Source organism: Peromyscus californicus, unplaced genomic scaffold (genome assembly GCF_007827085.1).
Source record: "Peromyscus californicus insignis strain IS unplaced genomic scaffold, ASM782708v3 Scaffold_19__1_contigs__length_69161282, whole genome shotgun sequence".
NCBI lineage: Eukaryota > Metazoa > Chordata > Mammalia > Rodentia > Cricetidae > Peromyscus > Peromyscus californicus.
In genome coordinates this window covers 58,953,413-58,971,595 of record NW_026294491.1, presented here as the reverse complement: position 1 = coordinate 58,971,595, position 18,183 = coordinate 58,953,413, and the positions used below count along the sequence as shown (strand labels likewise).

Genomic DNA, 18,183 nt, shown 5'->3' with positions numbered 1-18,183 from the left:
AAGATCACCAAAAAAAATTGATCGTTATTCTTATTAAAAAAATCCTTGAGTTCAGTATTTCAAAATGATGATTATTTAGTAAGTGGGGTTTGCCATAGTAGTGCAACATTTTTTTGATCCCCACAATGGACCCACCCCCACTAATCACTAATTAAGAAGTGCCCTACAGGCTTACCTGCAGTCCAATCTTACCGAGGCATTTTCTCAATTGAGGCTCCCTCCCCTCCTCTCCTATGACTCTAGCTTGTGTCAAGTTGACATAAAACTAGCCAGCACAGTTGGCTCCCCTCAGTGAGGGAACTGCAACCTACAAGCTAAAATAAAGCCCCCTCCTCCACCCAAAAAAAGTCAGTTTGTTGGAGCTGGAGAAATACCTCAGTGATTAAGAGTCAGTGCTTGTCTTGCAGAGGACCTGAGTCTGGTTCCCACCACCCTTGTTGGGCAGCTCACAACTGCTTGCAGAGGGCCTCTTCTGGTTAAGTGCTTATGCACTCAGGTATACACACACACACACACACACACACACACACACACACACACACACACGTGCACACATATACACATTCATGATTAAAAATCTATCTGTTATCCATACTAATAGAGCAAAAAGAATGGAAAAAGAATTTGCTAAAACTCATCACTCATTTAAATAAAAGGATGTAACTTGGAACAAAGGGGGACTTCCTGGAACCGGTGACATGTGTAAACCAACTCACAGAGAAAAGCTACTGATAATACTTTAAATGCTGAAATACTGAATGCTCTAAGTTCAAAAACAAAGGAGTATGAACTCATGACTTTTGTTTAACTGGAGAGCGAAGCAAGTGTCATGGAGTAAAATGGCCGTTTTCTGAGTCCATTAGTAGTCACCTAATCTTAGGGACATGACTTAGTCCCCTGCTCGCAGCATCCTCATCTATATGATGGAGTAAGAGCATCAGTAATCCTTATAGCTTTTGCAAGTATTAAAGTTTCTTTATATAACATACTTAGAACCATAATTGGGAGATGGCAAATTCCCATAAATATTAGTGCATGCCATTGTATTTTTGATGTAATTATATGTGTGTTTGATCGGGTTTGTCCAGGCAAGAAAATAGTGTTGAATGCCCTGAAGCTGGAGTTACAGGTGGTTAGGAGTCAACAGTATGAGTGCTGGGAACCAAATTGCCCTCCTCTGCAAAAACAATATTCACCCTTCACCGCTGAGGCATCTCTGCCCTCTCACCTGTTATATTCTTTATACCTAACAGTGAATCAGGGAGCCAGTTACCAATAATGGTAGAACTGATGATTTGGAACAATGCAGCCACAAAAAATAAAAAAAAAAGAGCCACATAAATATTTTCAGTCCTTTCATAATTGAAGAATAACAAATGGTTGTAGCTTTGGAGGAAATAGAGCCTTTTTCACATTTTAAAACTTGTAGTTTACTGTTACCAACAGAGAGTGACATTGATAATATAATTCACTGACTAGTCCTTTATCTTACTTTTAGTGGAATCATTGGTCTGAGTCCATATTCTGCCCTTTCTTTTTCTTTTTCTTTTCTTTTCTTTTTTTTTTTTTTTTTTTGGAGCAGAAGTTCTCTGATGTGTTATTTCAGTATAAAAGACATGGCAAAGGCTAACAATTAATTAGGAACTTGCTGTCTCTCAACCACTCTTGCTACGTGTTTATATGTAATAACTCTTAATATATGAAATAAATACTTGAAACAAGATTAGTCTGATCATTGAAAAGTCAATTTGTGTCCCCTCAAAATTCACCCCCATTCCATGTGATAGTTTCCAGTGAGGGTTTGAAAAGTTCCAGTGAGGCCAGGTGGAGCCCCTACAATGATATCAGTGTCCCTTTAGAGGAGAAGAGGGCAGAGTGCCTACCTGCCTGCAACCCGTGTGTGCCTTAGGCTATGGGGAGTTGGCCATCAGCACCAGGAAGAGAACTCACCTGAAACTGCTCTATGACTTTGCACCTCCAGAGCTGTGAGACACTGTACACTTAGGGCAGCTGGAGCTAGCTGCTGTATGGCATGCTTCCAACACAAGGGTCCCTTTGCTTTGTCTTTTAATGTCACCCTCTAAGATGATATTATTTCAAAAATGTCACGTGAATACCTTTGGAGTACTAGATTTTGCAGTCAGCATCATTCCCCAAGATTCATCCCCAACTCATCATAAATCTCAACAAACTTCTTTTTATTGCTACTTTTCTATGGATTTTTAAAAAATTTTAAGTCACTGTTTACCCAACAATTTGAAGGATATTCAGTTCCAGGGTTTGGCTATTGATATAAAGCCAGTATGAGCAGTATGTAGAGCTTGGCTTTTGTGAAGATGTTTTTGTTTCTTTGAGATAAATACCCCAGCAGGGCAAATACTGGGGCACATGTTTGCTTTCTAAAAACTGCTGTTCTCCAGAGTGTGTCTTCTGCTTATATTGCCAGGAGCAAGTGGGTGATCCAGTTTCTGTGGGTCCCGGTTGCTCTCGACAGCGCATTTCAACATTTTAGTGATTCTGAAAGATGCTGTTACTTTCTGTGGTTTTAATTTGCATTCCCCAGTGGCCACTGGTGCAAAGCAGTCACACAACGGTGTTTGCCCCATTTGGTCACTGGTGAAAACTTGCCTGCCTTGAAATTGAATGTGCTAGTCCTTTGCTGGGTGTGTCGTTTGCAGACACTTCTCTCCAGTCAGTTGATGGTCTTTGTTCTCTTCACATGGACTTTCCCAGGACAGCAAAATAGTTCATTTCGGTAGGTGCCAAGTTCCCAGTTCAGTCTCATCCATAACCTGTGTGTGTGTGTGTGTGTGTGTGTGTGTGTGTGTGTTTCTGTCTGTCTGTCCATCCGTCCATCTGTCTGTCTGTCTCTGTCTCTCTGATGGGTACTAAACCCATGGCCCCTTGCATGCTGTGGAAGCCCTGTACAGCAGAGCCACATTCTCAGTCCCCAGTTTTTACTCTATGGATTGCACTTTTGCTGACAAGTCTAAGAACTCTGTCTTATTTTAGACTCTGAAATTTTTTTCCTACTTTTTTCATCATTTAAATGTACCGTCATTTTGAGCTACTTTTTAAGAAGTTTTATTCATTCCTAGTGTGTGTATGGATGCATGCATGCTATAACATGCACGTGGAGAACAGAGGACAGCTTATGGGGGCGGCTGCTGGAGATCCAACTCAGGTTGTCAGGCCTGCAGGCAAGTGCCTTTACACACTGAGCCGTGGCTCCAGCCCAGGTTCTGAACTGTGGTTCCCACAAGACTGTGAGTTTGTCTGCCTGTGGATGCTTAGCTGCTTCGGTACCACACTTGTGAAGTCTGTCCTTCTTCCATTCAAAGCTTTGGAACCTCTATCAAAGTCACAAGAATATTTCCATGAATGTACTTCTGGTTCTCTAATGTTCCTTAAACTATGTGCTCCCCTCTCTGTCGATTCCACATTTAATTAATTAATTCCACAGATTATCACATTGAGACAGCAGGATTTAATATCAGGTAGAATAATTCTCCTTTGTCTCTTTCAAGTAGATTTAACTCTTCTAGGGCCTGTGCCTTTCCACACGAATGTTGGGATAAGCTTGTCTGTATAAAGAGTAACTCTTTGGATGACCTGACCTTGTATTATGTTGAGTCTATAAATATAGAGTATCTTTTTTTTTTTTATCTTTTGAAGTTTCCTTCAGTTTCTTTCATCAGCATTTGATTATTTTTAGGATACAGATCTGGTAGGTTTTGTTATATTTATACCTGTTTAATTTTATGAAGTGACTGTAAACAGCATTACATTTCAATTTTGCTTCTCCATGCTGTTAATATACAGGAACGTGACTGGTCTTGGTACATGCCATTGATATTCAAAAATACAAGCAGATTTGGTATGTGCGTGTTTGATGCTGTGGTTTGCTACACTAGTCTTAGGAGTTTTTTAGAAACTTGTTTCTTTTGTGATTTTTCTACAGACGTGACCATGTTCCCTGAAAACAGGGGCCATTTTATTTCTTCTTTCCAAACAAGTTTGTCTTTTCTTTTTCTTACCTTATGGAAAGGCTTAGACTTGGCCATTCAGGTCATCTCAGCAGGAAATCATGCTATCCAGGATTAGCATGTAGCTCTGGCCCAGTGTGGTGTCACTTTGTGGTGTGACTTCGGTGTGACTTTGTGGTGTGACTCTGGTGTGCTTTGTGTGCTGCTAAGAGTCACTTTTTTTTCTCCTGGTCTGGTCTGCAGGGGATGGGAGGATTTCCCCAGGGGAGCTGCCAGGGCTCCCTTGAGGGAGGAGGACAAGGAGATTCTATAACCCACCTGTCCACATCCATCCATGACATTTGGGGACTGAGGAGCCAAGTGTCAGGAAGTGAGGACCAGGGGGCTGTCGGGCCAGTTTCTTTCTGTATACTTTGTCCCGTTTAGAGCTGTTCTGCTCCACCCCAGTGTTTCTGAATGGGGAAGAGTCTTAAGCCTTTGAGGATACACAGGTTGGGCCTCTCATAGGTTCTGTTAGCCACATCTCTCGGCACAAGGACCTCGGTCCTGAGGGCTGACTTTTAACAGGCGCCCAGTTGGGGCCAGTGAGATTGTCTTACCTGATACAGACACAGAGGCTCCTCTTCAGTCCCGGGAAGAAGCTTACTTGGGTTACCGTCTTGCTAGGCTGGGCTTTGGGAATATACCAGCTGCCACCTTCTCTTGGGTGAGGAATATGTGCAGCCCTGGTACTGGGCCTTGCCCTCCGTCCTTTGGGCCCCTGACCAGCTCACCACACTCTAACAGACTCAGAGTCTCTTGCCCTGTTTCCAAGGCTATGTTTATGTTCGATGTGGAGGAACAAAGCCAAGCTTGTCTAACCTGTCCTTGGTGACCAGATGATTTCTGGATTTTTTTGAAGTGTGTGTTCATGTGTGTTTGTGTGCATGTGTGTGCTAGGTATGTATACATATAGATGCCAGAGAATCTCAGGTGGTACTCCTCAAGAATACCACCCATTTTCTTTGAGACAGCATCTCTCGTTGGCTTGGAGCCTACCCTTCGGCTAGACTGGGTGATCAGTGGGCCCCAAGAATGACCCTGTCTCTGCTGCTGCAATGCTGGGGTTACCAGCCTGGACCATACCCAGTGTTTTTTCATGTTTAACCCGGGTCCTCATGCCTGTCCAGCAAGCACCCTACCAACTGAGCCAACTGCCCAGACCAAGATTTGTAAGTGTCTTTTTTGAAAGTCTAAAATTGTCTACCCCATAGTTAGGAGCTACCAGGGTGAGATTCAGAGGAGACTGAAATACGGACAAGAGAGTCAGCACTCGGGGCCACCTTTGTCCTATAGCACTGGCCAATCAGGAAGGAAGCTAGACACTTTGCGCAGCTGAAGGTCAAGTGTGGTAGTAAGGAGCTTGCCAATGCAGAAACCTGCCTTAGCCACTTCCTGCTTAGGGTGGGCTCAACAGGCTTCCCTCTGGGAGGACCCATTAGTCCACTGACCTCCACTCTGCATGTAAACTAAATTGGGAACCCTGGTCCTGCTTCTAGCCCCGGCATGAGGTCATGCAAGTTATTTCTCTGAAAGAGAGTGAGGGTCCTAGCTAAATTAGATCATTGAGTAAATCCCTTAGGCCCTTCACACCTGCGTAACTGAAACAGAGGCTGTTGCCCTCAGCCAGGAAATAGCTGGAAACATTTGACAGCCACAAGAGTCAGGTCTCTTAGACTGTTTTTCTAGACAAGAATAATTTCTTGTAAGAAAAAGACTAATAGGATGCTAACTTTACAGAATTGGAGTTTAGAAACGCATAAACATAAATGCAGGTACCAGAGGGAGTAAACATTATAAAAACCCAGTCTTAACAGAAAATCTTACCAATAAATTGTACAGAGTGTCTAAAAGAGCAAGAGGCTCTGAGCAAGCAGGAGGAAGAAGAGCTCCACCCTGCTCTTTCAAGTTCTCGTTTGTGGCTATAAAAATCAGGCAGTCTAAAGGGTTACTGCTGAGGGCTAGTTCATGCTTCCTGCATAAAGCTGGACCATGAAGACATTTAGGTTAAACTACAAAAGAAAGCTACCAAAGGGTTCCAGATGACAAGATTTTCCCAGGAAAGTTAAGAGCTTTCTTTCTGCTGTCCCCTTTCATGGCTGATTTTACAGGGATGTGGGTCTCGGTAACAAACCATTCAGTCACCAAACCTTCCTACCTAAACTGTGATGCACTCATCCCTTTGTTCTGAGGTAATAGCACCTTCTAAAGGGAACTGAACACACCCACCTGAATGTGCATATGGCATCTGAAGAGTAGTACCCTGAAACAGACTAAATCTCATCTCCCAGTCACTGTACTGCTGTCTCCACAATGTTCAAAGCTGCTGCAGTCACCATGTGTGCGCACACATGCAGGATGTAGACAGCCAGAGTTTAAACTCATGAGGCATTTGCTACCAGATGTCTGACTTCCCAGCATCCTCTGGGATACTGGCCATTTATTTGCATTTATTCGCTTCTGTCCTATTTAGAGTTTTTTTCTGAAATGAAAGTTATATACTAATGTTCTTTACCTTGGGAGAGTATAATCATTTATAAACAATTCACCTCATTTTAGGGGACATGTTAAAACCCAGTTTCTGTCACTGTTACTTTCCACACATAGCCAGTCCTTTCGCTCTGGAATAACTATGCCATTTTTAGTTACTAGCTAACAGGTGTATGAGTACGCAAAAGAACATCACACTGTGTTCTAAGGGCTTCATGTCTGTTTTGGTTTTGTTTTCTAGAGAAAGCTTTTCTTTGCAGGTTCTCTTGTCGCCCCAAACTTCACTGCTTGGCCATCTAAAAGGCACAGCTTTAAGCTGTTGTAGCAGGAGGGGCTGAGATGATGAAGAAGCTGAGAACTACTAGTTGGGCAGTGAGACATCTGGGAAAGCGGATTCACCTTGGACGTCAGCAAACACCTGGCAGGTAGATACTCAAGTATTTCTTGAAACAAAATTAAGTCACCTGAGTTTCTATGTGTTCCTATACCTACTATCACCAACAGATTTTTTTCCCTACTAGAAGTACCCTTTGCCACTGTGGTGACAGTGTGCACATTTTGGCTCCACAGGACTCTTTCCAAGGTCTAGGTGGCCTATATGTCACCTAATTTGGTTTGTCCTCTTCTGTTAACTCTGGGTTTTGAAAGTGTCAGGATTAAAAGATGTTTGTACTCCACATCATGCCACCAGAAGTAACAAATAAGCAAAACCAAACACTATTTTTTAATCTCACTTGATTTTTAATGTGATTAATAGTGTTATTAGCAAATATGCAAATAATGACAGGCAGGAGAGAAAAAAAACCCACTGCAGAGATGGTGCCTGGTCTCTGCTCTTCAGGCCACTACTACACTACACAGAAAAGAAGTCTATGTGCATGGCATCCTCAGTATGGAAGCAGGACTAGAACTCGTCAACAAGGAGCAATGACTAAGGGGTAGAAACACGACCTTTAGAATGCATCCTTAGGTGCAGGAATCTACTGGAGGGAAGAAGTACATGGACACTTTGGTCCTTGGTGGGGAGGCCTCACTAGAAATGCCCACAATGTAACCTGCTGCTGGAAATGCATCTCTCCACTATGCAGGCCACAAACTGGGTCCCACTGACTTTTCAACGCTTTCGCTTTCGCCTCCTCCTCCCACTTAAGGAGATAGATTTCTGCATTATTCAGGAATTGCTAGAAACCTCCTTCCGTCTGTACATGGAATGCTAGTATTTGGTGACATAGATGCCCAAGGTTGTCATTTTCAACCAAGTTACTAGACAGAGTTATAAAGTGCATTTCAGAGCAAAGGTACCTACTGGATGGTAAAGTGCAACATGTGAAGTCCTTTCAATAGTGCAAAGTGGTTAAGTATGTACATTATATGTGCCAACCCCAAATCGAGCATGATCTACCTACTAAGCTAAAGAAAGCAGTGGAGGGGTCCTCTTACGTCTTTGATCACTTGCAGATATGAGTGTTCTGATCGGTCTGTGTGTACATATGTAGGTGTGAGTGTGCCCAAGTATGGATTAACTGCTTGGTGGCCTATGCAGATGTCTGTAAGTAGCTTCCTAGAAGTTGCAGGTTTACCACTGATGTAATTTTGCACCCTCAACTTCAACATGCAATTCCATGTTAGAGAAGAACTAAGCTTGTAGTAATGGTTGAGCAACTTCAACCTGCATATAGCGTAAAGTAGGCACTTGGCTGTGAGTTAAATGCTTAATGAGAACTACAGAGAAAACGATGGCTATAATGCTGCCGAGAGAGACGCCTATGTAATAAGGGTACGACTCCTCTTGCTCATACTCTCCTGGCTTGTCACTACCAAGGAGGTGTGTGGGACTCTGTGTGTAAGGAATTGTTTTTGGACTTGCTGAACTGAGAAGATCCTGGACATTCCTGAATGATCCATTGTGTGGCAGGGCGGTGAGATTGAGGAGGTGGCAGAGCAGTGGGTACAGATCTGTGGAGTTCATGGCTTCTTTTGTGAAATTCTTTCTGAAGGCAGGACCGTGGGCTAAAAATATTGGATGCATTTCTGCTAATGCATTATCATAACCATGGTTGCCTACTGTGAAGAGAAAATGCATGAATAAGTTAGCCAACCAGATGGCGTTGAAGTGGAGAGAATTTCTGCATGGTCAAGTTCTGATCTTAAGTGCAAATTTTATCCAATTTGACCATATACTAATGAAATCATCTTTTATAATCTCTGCTGCTGTCAACCCCACAAATCCCCTCAAGACATCCAATGTCAAATGGTTACAGATCTTTCTCATGGTCCATACTACCTTAAGCAGCAAAGAAGAAAGGGAACAGAGCACAGCTGGGCCAAGTCAGGGGGTGGGGGTGGGGGAAATGCAGGTGGATGGTTGATTTTGTTCCGTTCTGGAGCTGGCTGATGTTTAGCAAATACTTATTGGGTAGCTATGATGTCTAATGTTCTAAAGTAAGGTGGTGTTAGTCTTAATCATAAAAGTGAAACCCACAATTGCCGATAAAAAGTGAAAAGCAATTCAGAAACACAAGACAGTACAGCAATCAAACCTTCAATCACAGCTAGGACCCACCATGGGAAACAAAGGTCAGAACATGTAGGTAGAGGGAAAAGTCTGGACTCTGGTGGCTCAGAGCAAGACATAGCTTAGTATTCTGTGTGTCAGTGTGGCTACAAATAACTTAAGAGGTCGGTCTTCTGACGTGCACACCCAGTGGTTCCATTCAAAAACAAAGGATTAAAGCTGCTTATTAAAAACTGAATGTATGGCTGATACCAGAGTAAAGGCATGACGATGGTTACTGCTAAGATGGGGACCTATGAAAACTGACAGGCTTTTATTTAAGAGTCATGAAAACGACCCATGACTCCAGTTCTATTACTTATCTTTGCTACAAGGAAATTCACAACAGCATCCGAATGTAGAAAATGAAAACTCAAGTCAACACCTCTGAAAGTCACGGATCTGTCATTTCAAAAGTAATTTGACGTCTTCCTGTCAATCAAATCTACCTGCAGAAGTCATTCTAAATGACATAATTCTTTTCAATTTATTCAAGGAAGAATAATGCTGGGCTTAGGAGCCAATAGCAAATATCAGACAGGGTGCTTTGCTCATCTGTTTAATTAATAATAACATTGAGAAATATGCCATTATGTAATATAATCCAGAATTGATTTAAGGGTGGTTGTGATCATTTCTGTGAGAAGTTGAGATTCCCATCTAAGTCATATGGGAATGCAATGATAATTCTCTCATATGACATGTAACAGAGAATCAGAGACCCTGTTTTATAATGGTAGTTGTTACCATAAATGTTTGATTCAATGGACAATATTTAATAATGAGTGCCCAAGGGAGATGATTCTTAGACTTCATTGTGAATGACATTCCTTGGGGCCACATAAAGACAGAGGGCTAGGCCATGTTCTCACAATGTCCAATGCAGTATGCCTGGACTTTGCCCAAGGATGTGCCTTCCTGGCACATTTCCAGCTGATCTAGACACTGCTGTGCCACAGAATGCACTTTGAGAATGCCTGACTCAGTAACTGGTACAATTCTGGCAGAAAAGGACCACAGTAGCAGCCTAGCCATTGAATAAATGAGCAGCATGTCGTAGAAACAGAAACACTGAGGTTTATCTATCAAAAAATAAGTGTAAACAACCTGCTGAGTAATTGCAGTTCACAGAACCCAAAGTCCTACAAAGCCTCTCTAAATGTATGTGAACTTAAAAAAAAAAAAGAAATGTTCTCAAAGATCAGCAGACCTTTTCTGAGCAGTCCATCTACCTGCATAGTTAACAAACAGAGCAAGTGGAGGAAGAAATTATTCCCATGACAGTCTTTCCAGCTTCCTTGACGTGATCAAATAGTGATTTACAGGTTATTTGCGGGTACAAATGGTTAGAAACCAGAATGCATGTTGCTGTACATATCTGCTGTTAGGAGTCACAAATACACTACAAGCACATGGCCATGCAACTACTTTGCTTTCAGTCACTAAACAGGACAGGAACTCGATTTTAACTAAAGCAACATTTTTTATACACTTTTTCCCCAGTGTTGGTGATCAAGCCCAGGGCCTTACATGCTAGGCAAGCCTGTGTGCCACCAAGCTATATCCTCAACCTTGTACGTTTCTCATGGATATATTTTAAGAAACATTCTAGATGAGTATTGATACAACACAGATTCTTCAACATTTAAGTAACAGAGAGTTAAAATATCAGTAAGTAAACTGCTGTATTATCCACAGCCTCCAAGTTAGCAAGAAACGGTGCAGAATGGGAAGAAATACGATAACATACTCACACAGAAAATCATCTGACTTATTCTGCAAAATATACCACCCTTCGTCGGCCACTGCTACGATTGGTTGAACTCGATCATTTTTCTTGTAATGCCATCGTTCTGGAATTTCCTCCTTTTTGTAGACTGTTAGATTAGGATGGGCACCAGCCAGCGCATCATAGACTTCATCAAATTTACCTAAGGAGAAAGGAGGAGAGAGGCTCTCAGAACAAGACTCATTCCTCCAGACACCCATGGTGGGGAAGAGACTCCTGGCTGATGAAAAAAGCCTGGAGGAGGAACACAAGGAAAAGGAAGCCATGCATGGTGGAACGCCATACCCTTAAGGAGAAATTGTCTTGAGGGGAAATAGAAACAGTTACTCTTCTGTAACTAGCACGTGCTCTTACAGAATAAAGGGCCTTTGAGAGAAGCAGTAATCACTGCCCTCCACAGACTTAAATATGCACACAGATGCATACCCCCCCATCTGTATTATAGATGATACCTAAATACCAGGTTCTGTGAAGCCCACCCAAGAGAACACAGAGAGACTAAACACGGCAGTCAGTCACTATGGATGTAGAGACAGACTCTCTAGAGAAGACAGCATGGCTTGTGGAGGTCAGGGGTAGGAAGAGGGTGACTAGAGGTGAAAAGCAGCCTGAGAAATGGAAAGGCCCTCAATGTATCGTGGCGGGGGGGGGGGGGGGGATTGGAGAACTCCCCAGAACTTTGTTTGTACCATATCTAGCCACCATCTCTAACTTTTATTCATCAAATCCATTTGTTCTTTGTCTCTCTAATCCCCACACCTCAACATGAGAATACCACCACACCACTCCAGTTGCCTAAGGGAACCTCATGGGTTGGTGTAACTTATGAGTTGCAAACTGTTTGTACAGGCACACAGGCATACTTCCACATGGTTACTTAATAGATTCTGCTTAACTCCCCCGAGAGGACACGATTCCCAATGGTGAGGTAGTCCAGCTGCTCACAAATCCATTCTCTCCCTTGATACTTAAGCCCAAGCCTCCACGGTGCTACAGTTTCAGAAAGGCAGGCCTCGCATGTCCAGCTACATAGTTTGAGACCTTGGGATGTTAAACATTTTAAACCTGTCTTTAAAATGTAGCCGATGCTGAGGGGACAGTTGGGGAAAGATTCCAGCAGACGTTTACAAAGAATGCAAGTTACTATTAAAACTTGCTGACAGAAGTGAAAATAAGCCAGAGATTGACAAATGTACTTTCTCATGTACTCTACTGCTTCCCTAATAAAGGGGCCTCGATTAAGGGTCTGTTGAGGGTCACCAGCTTCCAAGAGATGACTGTGATTGTATTCAAAGGCCATATCCATTTCTCTTGAGAAGGTGAGTCATGACTTTTATTTTGTGATTCTAAAATGCTTAAAACCTATAGCCCAAGAGTCAGTATTTTAGAGGGGGAAATTATACTCTGAGAAAAGAGATCATTATTTTCAAAGTCTTAGGACTAAATCTTAGTCATGACACAAGCCAGTGTGCTGGAAGGGCAGAAGCTTCCACATTGGGCATGCGCAGTGCTAGGCTCAGATCGCCCTGAGTTCAGACTTACCTTCTTTTGGCAGAATGGCAGCTACCGGTGAGTGGTCAATCAGGGTATAGTGGTCTTTATCCAGATAGCGGTCAAGTTCTATCACCCTCTGCTTAGAGCACTGGGTCATTCCATGGTCACTTGTGATGATTAGGTTAATATTATTCCATAACTTGGCCTTTTTCAGCATTTTTATCAGATACCCTAACTTATGGTCAATGTCTGAAATGGCAGGCCCCATGAGAGGACTGTCGGGTCCCACATCATGGCCTGTGTCATCAGGCTCTTCCCAGTAGAGAAGACCGAGATTGATGGGGTCTTTGGCTGTAAACCATTCAATGATTTTGGCAACTCTGTCCTCAAAGGAAACGGACTCATTGTAAGGTAGGTAGTAGGTAGGGAAGCTCTCATGGATCTTTACATCCGTTCCCGGCCACATGGCCGCGCCACTAGCATGCCCTGCCTTCTGGTTTGTGATCCATATAGGTGTGGCTTCTTCCCAAAACTCAGAATCATAAATGTTCATGTGTTCCAAGGAGAAAGACTTATTGTGAATAGGATCAAACATGTCATTGGCAATAATCCCATGATTCTCTGCAAAGAGACCAGTGACCAAAGTGTAATGGTTAGGGTAGGTCTTTGTGATAAAGACATTAGTGACTTGCTTCACATGAACACCGTATTTCATGATATAATGAAAATGAGGTGTTGGAACTTTATATAAGTAATCCCAGCGGAATCCATCAAAGGAAACTACTAGAACCTTCTGCTGTTCTGGCTGAAGAGAAAAGGCAGTTGAATGAGTTAGGGCAGCCAGTGTGCAAGACACCACGAGAAACTTTGGAATCATTTTCAAAGTCCTTGGTCAGCTCAGCACAAGGCAATCTGTAGAATAAGCATAAAGAAGTTACTGGTGACAACTGGGATCTGTACATTTTCTTCCAAACTGAGTGACAGTGATAGCGATCCCGTGTACATCATGAGTCACAGCCTGGAAAAATTACGGTGCAGAACTCCATGTGACACAGGACACCAGGGCCAAAAAGCTTTAAGTGCCATTACAGAAACCCCTTTTACTTTCCAATAATCCATCAAAATATATTCCTCAAAGGAATTATTGAAATGAGCTCCACAATAACATTAAAAAGATGATTGGTATATATGACTTTTCAGAGACACTTTCAGGATGATCTAGAATGCTTTAGCATTTTCATTACATTTTATTTGGGGTGTGTGTGTGTCTGTGTCTGTGTCTGTGTGTGTGTACTATGTGTTTATACACGTGTAAGCCATAATGTGCCTGGGGAAATCAGAGAACAACTTCTGAGACTTAGTTCTTGCCTTCCACTATGTGGGTCCTTGGGGGTGAACTAAGTTGTCAGGTTTGTCTACAAGCCCCTGACCTGTTGAGTCATCTCACATGTCCAACCCAGAATTCTGTCCAGAAACTTTTAGATAGTCAAGTGACTGCCGGAATTTCTTATAAATAAACCAATACAGAAACTTAGCAACAGGAAATACTATTAACATATTCAATAGTGGTATTTAAACACATACACACATATAATATATCATACTTTTTTATTTTTGGTATTTTGAGACAGGGTTTCTCTGTGTAGCTTTGCACCTTTCCTGGAACTTGCTCTGTAGCCCAGGCTGGCCTTGAACTCACAGAGATCTGTTTGCCTCTGCCTCCCGAGTGCTGGGATTAAAGGCGTGCACCACCACTGCCGCCCCGCTTATATCATACATTTTTATAGCCAACCCTAGGCTTGAATCTTCTGTCTTAAGAGATATTTCTGTAAGGAGGAAAACCATCAAGTTTGGCTTCTTTTTTGTTTGTTTCTTTCGGTTTTCCAGACAGGGTTTCTCTGTGTAGCCCTAGCAGTCTTGGAGCTCACTCTGTAGACCAGGCTGGCCTCAAACTCAAAGATCTGCCTGCCTCTGCCTCCCAAGTGCTGGGATTAAAGGTGTACTCCACCACTGCCCAGCTAAACATGGTTTCTTGAATGGAATAAAATTTGTGGCTTTCAAATATATTTATAAAATGTAATCTGTATTCATTTGTTAATCAAATCTTAGGGTTCTGTGTACTGCACAAATAGATTCTAAATTAAGTATGAATGGAAGCATACTTCTCAAATTCGATTTTGACTTTCCCCAGGTTGTAATCAGTCAGCAGTTAATCTTATCAATGACGTGCACAGAGAAAGCATTTCCCAGGATTCAATTTCTTAAAATCCACATTTGTTTTTTTTTTTTGTTTATGTCTGCACATGTTTCTTAAAAGCCAATGCAAGGAGGAAGCATGGATAACTGATTCTGTGTAGATCTTACCAGTTCTCATCAGGACTGCACATAAGGAAGCGTCCTGTGTTTTTCCCTTTATTGACCACTAATAATCCCAACCACACTTTGTGCAGAGAAATCTCTTGTACTCCGCTTCTGGCATCTTCCTAATTCAAACACGGTGAAGACATTCTCATAACTCAGAAGAGGCCCAGTCTCGTCCTACTGTATTCTAGACTGAGGCGAACGTAACCTGTGTGGGGTAATGGCTTTGCTTTCAGAAGCATGAGCTGTATGCAAATGATACAAAGGAGCTTAAGGTAAGATTTGTTTCTTGTTTTGGTTTTTGGTTTTTCAAGACAGGGTTTCTATGTGTAGTCCTAGCTACCCTGGAACTCACTTTGTAGACCAGGCTGGCCTTGAACTCACAGAGATCTGTCTGCCTCCACCTGCCTCTGCCTCCTGAGTGCTGGGATTAAAGGCTCATGCCACCACTGATAGGCTAAGATTTCTTTTGTTCTTAACTGTAGTTTCACCTAAAGCTGAAACTGTCGTAGACACTGGTCTCAAGACAATGTCTCCAAACATAAATTTAATATTGTATCTTGAATGCCACTCATTTTTGTCCAGTTCTGGAAGCCACATTAATAACGGCTGCAATGGGGGAATTAGTCGTATGCAGGGAACTGCAAGTATACTGACTAACCTTTGTGACTGATCATGGTTCCTTCCCTTTTCTTTTCTCTCCCCCAATTTTTTCTCCCATCTCACCAACACAGAAAAACAAAAACAAAAAAACCCACAACTTATTATCAATCAAATATAATTTATCGCCAAGAAAGAATCAATTGCACGGAACATCTGATTTGCATCTATTTTAGGAAACTCAGTTAATTGCAGTAAATAGAGGAAAACTGTTTTCCTGAGGCAAACTGAGCCGAGGAGACGTCAAGCGCTGTCTAAAGCTCAGGAATGCTCGTCAATAAAAAAAAAAAAAAAAAAAAAAAAAAAAAACGTAATTACATGGGTGACATAACCCAGGTGGGGGTGGGGAGGAGGAAAAAAAAAACCAAACCCAAATCTTTCTTTTCTACGCAGAAACGGCACAAAGCTCTGAAAACCGCTACATCTGGATGCAAATCGCCCTGGCCTTCCCAATCCCTAGCCTTTCCCCTACAGAGCCTGGGCAATCGGGAGCACCAACCATGGGGCAGAGGAGTGCAGGGAAGAGGAGTGGGTTTATATAAAGGGGTTCGAGGGGGTGCCTGGATGCACCGCCTCTTCTCCATCGGGGTTACTAGGCCTCCCCGCCCCCACCCCCACCCCCACCCCGGGCTGATGACAGCCCCAGTGTGGGCCTCGGGAGGCAGGCCACACTCATCCCCGGGGACTCACCCGTGCTGCAGTCGGTCTGTCCTGGAGCGTTTGGGGCGGGGAGGTGGCGGGAGCAGGGGACGCCGCCCGCGGATCCCGAAGGCTCACCTGCACGCAGCCCCAGCGCAGAGCACCTGACCCGTCGCCGCCCGCCCCGTTCCTGGAATGCCATTGGCTCCCGCAGGCTTGTCGTTCTACCCGGGCAAAAAATCCGCTCCTAGGAGTAGCTGTGCCGCCTGTCAATCAGTGGAAGCGGGGGTGGGCGCTGTGTGGGTTTGGAGGAAGGGGACCTGGTGGCCAGACTCGGGGAAAGCCTGTCACTCAGAATTTTGCCACTAGGGCCTGTGGTGTCAGTGATGCTGAGAGACTGTAATGTGCTATCCCACTGGTTGGTAATCTGAAACTCACTTTTGTTCCACCTCTAGGCCTGAGTTTTCCTCTCCCTTTATCATAAACTGGTGACGTCATTCCGTAGGCTTTCATAGGAGGAGGGACATCAGAATACCATGAGATGGTGTTTATTGTTTGAGACAGGGTCTCATTTAGCTCAGGCTGGCCTGGAACTTGGTTTGTAGGCCAGGATGACCTCGGACCTAAGACCTTCTTGCCCGACCTCCTAAGCGCTGGGGATCACAGGGGTGCATCATCACACCTGGTTTTATGAGGCTCTGGGGATCGAACCCAAGTTTTCCTGGATGCCAGCTGAGCACCCAGTCAACCGAGCTACATCCCTAGTGCTCATTAGTTCTGTTCATGAACAGCTGGTGTCAAGTTCTTTGTCTACAAAAGGCTTCGGGACTCGACTCAGCTCTGTAGTCCAGTGTGTAACTTCCACGCGTTTGTAGCTTATGGTTCTGAGTTTGCTGAGCAGTAGCGCCGGAAAGCTCCAGTTAAACCAAACCAGGGTCCGGGTTGGATTAATTTACAGAGAGGAAAGCAGAGCTATCTGGATGGTTGCCGGCCTCCAGATGCTGCTGGGTCCACAGTGCATTAAAGCTGTAATTTCAGGAAGGCACCCACATTGCTGGTTTGTTAGTGATTCAGTTTCATCTCTCTCTCTCTCTCTCTCTCTCTCTCTCTCTCTCTCTCTCTCTCTCTCTCTCTCTCTCTCTCTCTTAACTTCAGCAAACTAATTTTTAAAATATAATTAATGATAGCTTAAGGCCTGAAGGGGTGTAGCCAGGATGCTGATTTGTCTATTTGAGTCAAATTATATGTGCTGACACCATGCCACTCTGAGAGACCCATCTAGCTACCCGGGTCCCTATCCTGATGCAATCGAATTAGACAGAATTCTAAGTCTGTCTGCAATAGGCAGTACTGTCTGCTTGATTGCCACAACTGAAGTCTCAACATTTAATGATCTGGGACGGCTGCAAGCGTCCACAGCAGTGACCTTGGTGTCTGTAGCAAATACTCTGTGTTCCATGTGCTGGAGCTCTGAAGTTTGTAGCCATCTTCTGCTGTGCTATTAAATGAGTTGAGCATTTTGGTCTTAGCCTTTGGGACAGTGGCTACCCACTAAGTTGAGCAGCAGCACCCCGAAGGGCATTTGGGCACTCTGCCATAGTGACTTTATAGTTTTCCGCATGTGGGATGGAGACTAAGAGGGAGGTGGTTTCTGTGCGCAGCCTGACCCCAGACCGTGAAGGGGCACAAGCTGTTCCCAAGCCCTGAGCCCTGCCTGACCTTTGAAATGGCTCAGAGTTGGAAGGAGGTGGTTCAGTCTGGTAAGTCCTTATCTCCCCAGCCCAACAAGCCAATTCTGTGTTCGCTCAAAACAAAGAATACCTTATGCTCATCCCAGAGCAGGGGTGAGAATGGACCTGTCTTTATGTGGGTCATTGAGTGTGGCAGGCTCTGCTCAAATGACAAGCTGCCTCGCTCTGCAAACTTTTATGGAAGTCATGATTGCTTCCACTGGCTGCAATTGCAAAATTGCACAGTAGAGTTGCTAACCACAGCTCATAACACAGATGACGACTCACAGGGGCCTCAGTGAGCTCAGGCACCACCTCCAGATCTCCATATAATGTCGAGTGATCAACTGGTAGCCTTGCAATATAACTTACTTTGCTAGTGGGCGGGATCTTGCTCAAATAAGGAAAGTGATTGGCAAGTCTCATCAGCGGACTTCCTGC

General features: G+C 43.7%; 1 protein-coding gene across 1 annotated transcript; it reads right to left on the bottom strand.

Annotated features, from left to right (window-relative positions):
• Positions 1–7,233: 7,233 nt before the first annotated feature.
• On the bottom strand, positions 7,234–16,198 carry Enpp5 (ectonucleotide pyrophosphatase/phosphodiesterase family member 5). Its single transcript, XM_052745401.1, has 4 exons — positions 16,064–16,198; positions 12,401–13,264; positions 10,824–11,000; positions 7,234–8,579 (listed from the first exon to the last, which is right to left on the bottom strand). Exons 2-4 carry the CDS (start codon positions 13,227–13,229, stop codon positions 8,152–8,154), a joined length of 1,434 nt encoding a protein of 477 aa, XP_052601361.1. The 5' UTR covers positions 13,230–13,264; positions 16,064–16,198; the 3' UTR covers positions 7,234–8,151.
• Between the last annotated feature and the right edge of the window lie 1,985 nt (positions 16,199–18,183).

Bases quoted from the DNA above. Each gene is read 5' to 3' on its own strand.
- Enpp5 (XM_052745401.1), bottom strand. From the start codon at position 13,229: ATGATTCCAAAGTTTCTCGTGGTGTCTTGCACACTGGCTGCCCTAACT. The intron at 11,001-12,400 runs GTAAGTCTGAAC...CTTTCTCCTTAG, and splicing joins TGCCATTCTGCCAAAAGAAG to GTAAATTTGATGAAGTCTAT. The intron at 8,580-10,823 runs GTGAGTATGTTA...TTCTCTTCACAG, and splicing joins TAAGTCAGATGATTTTCTGT to TAGGCAACCATGGTTATGAT.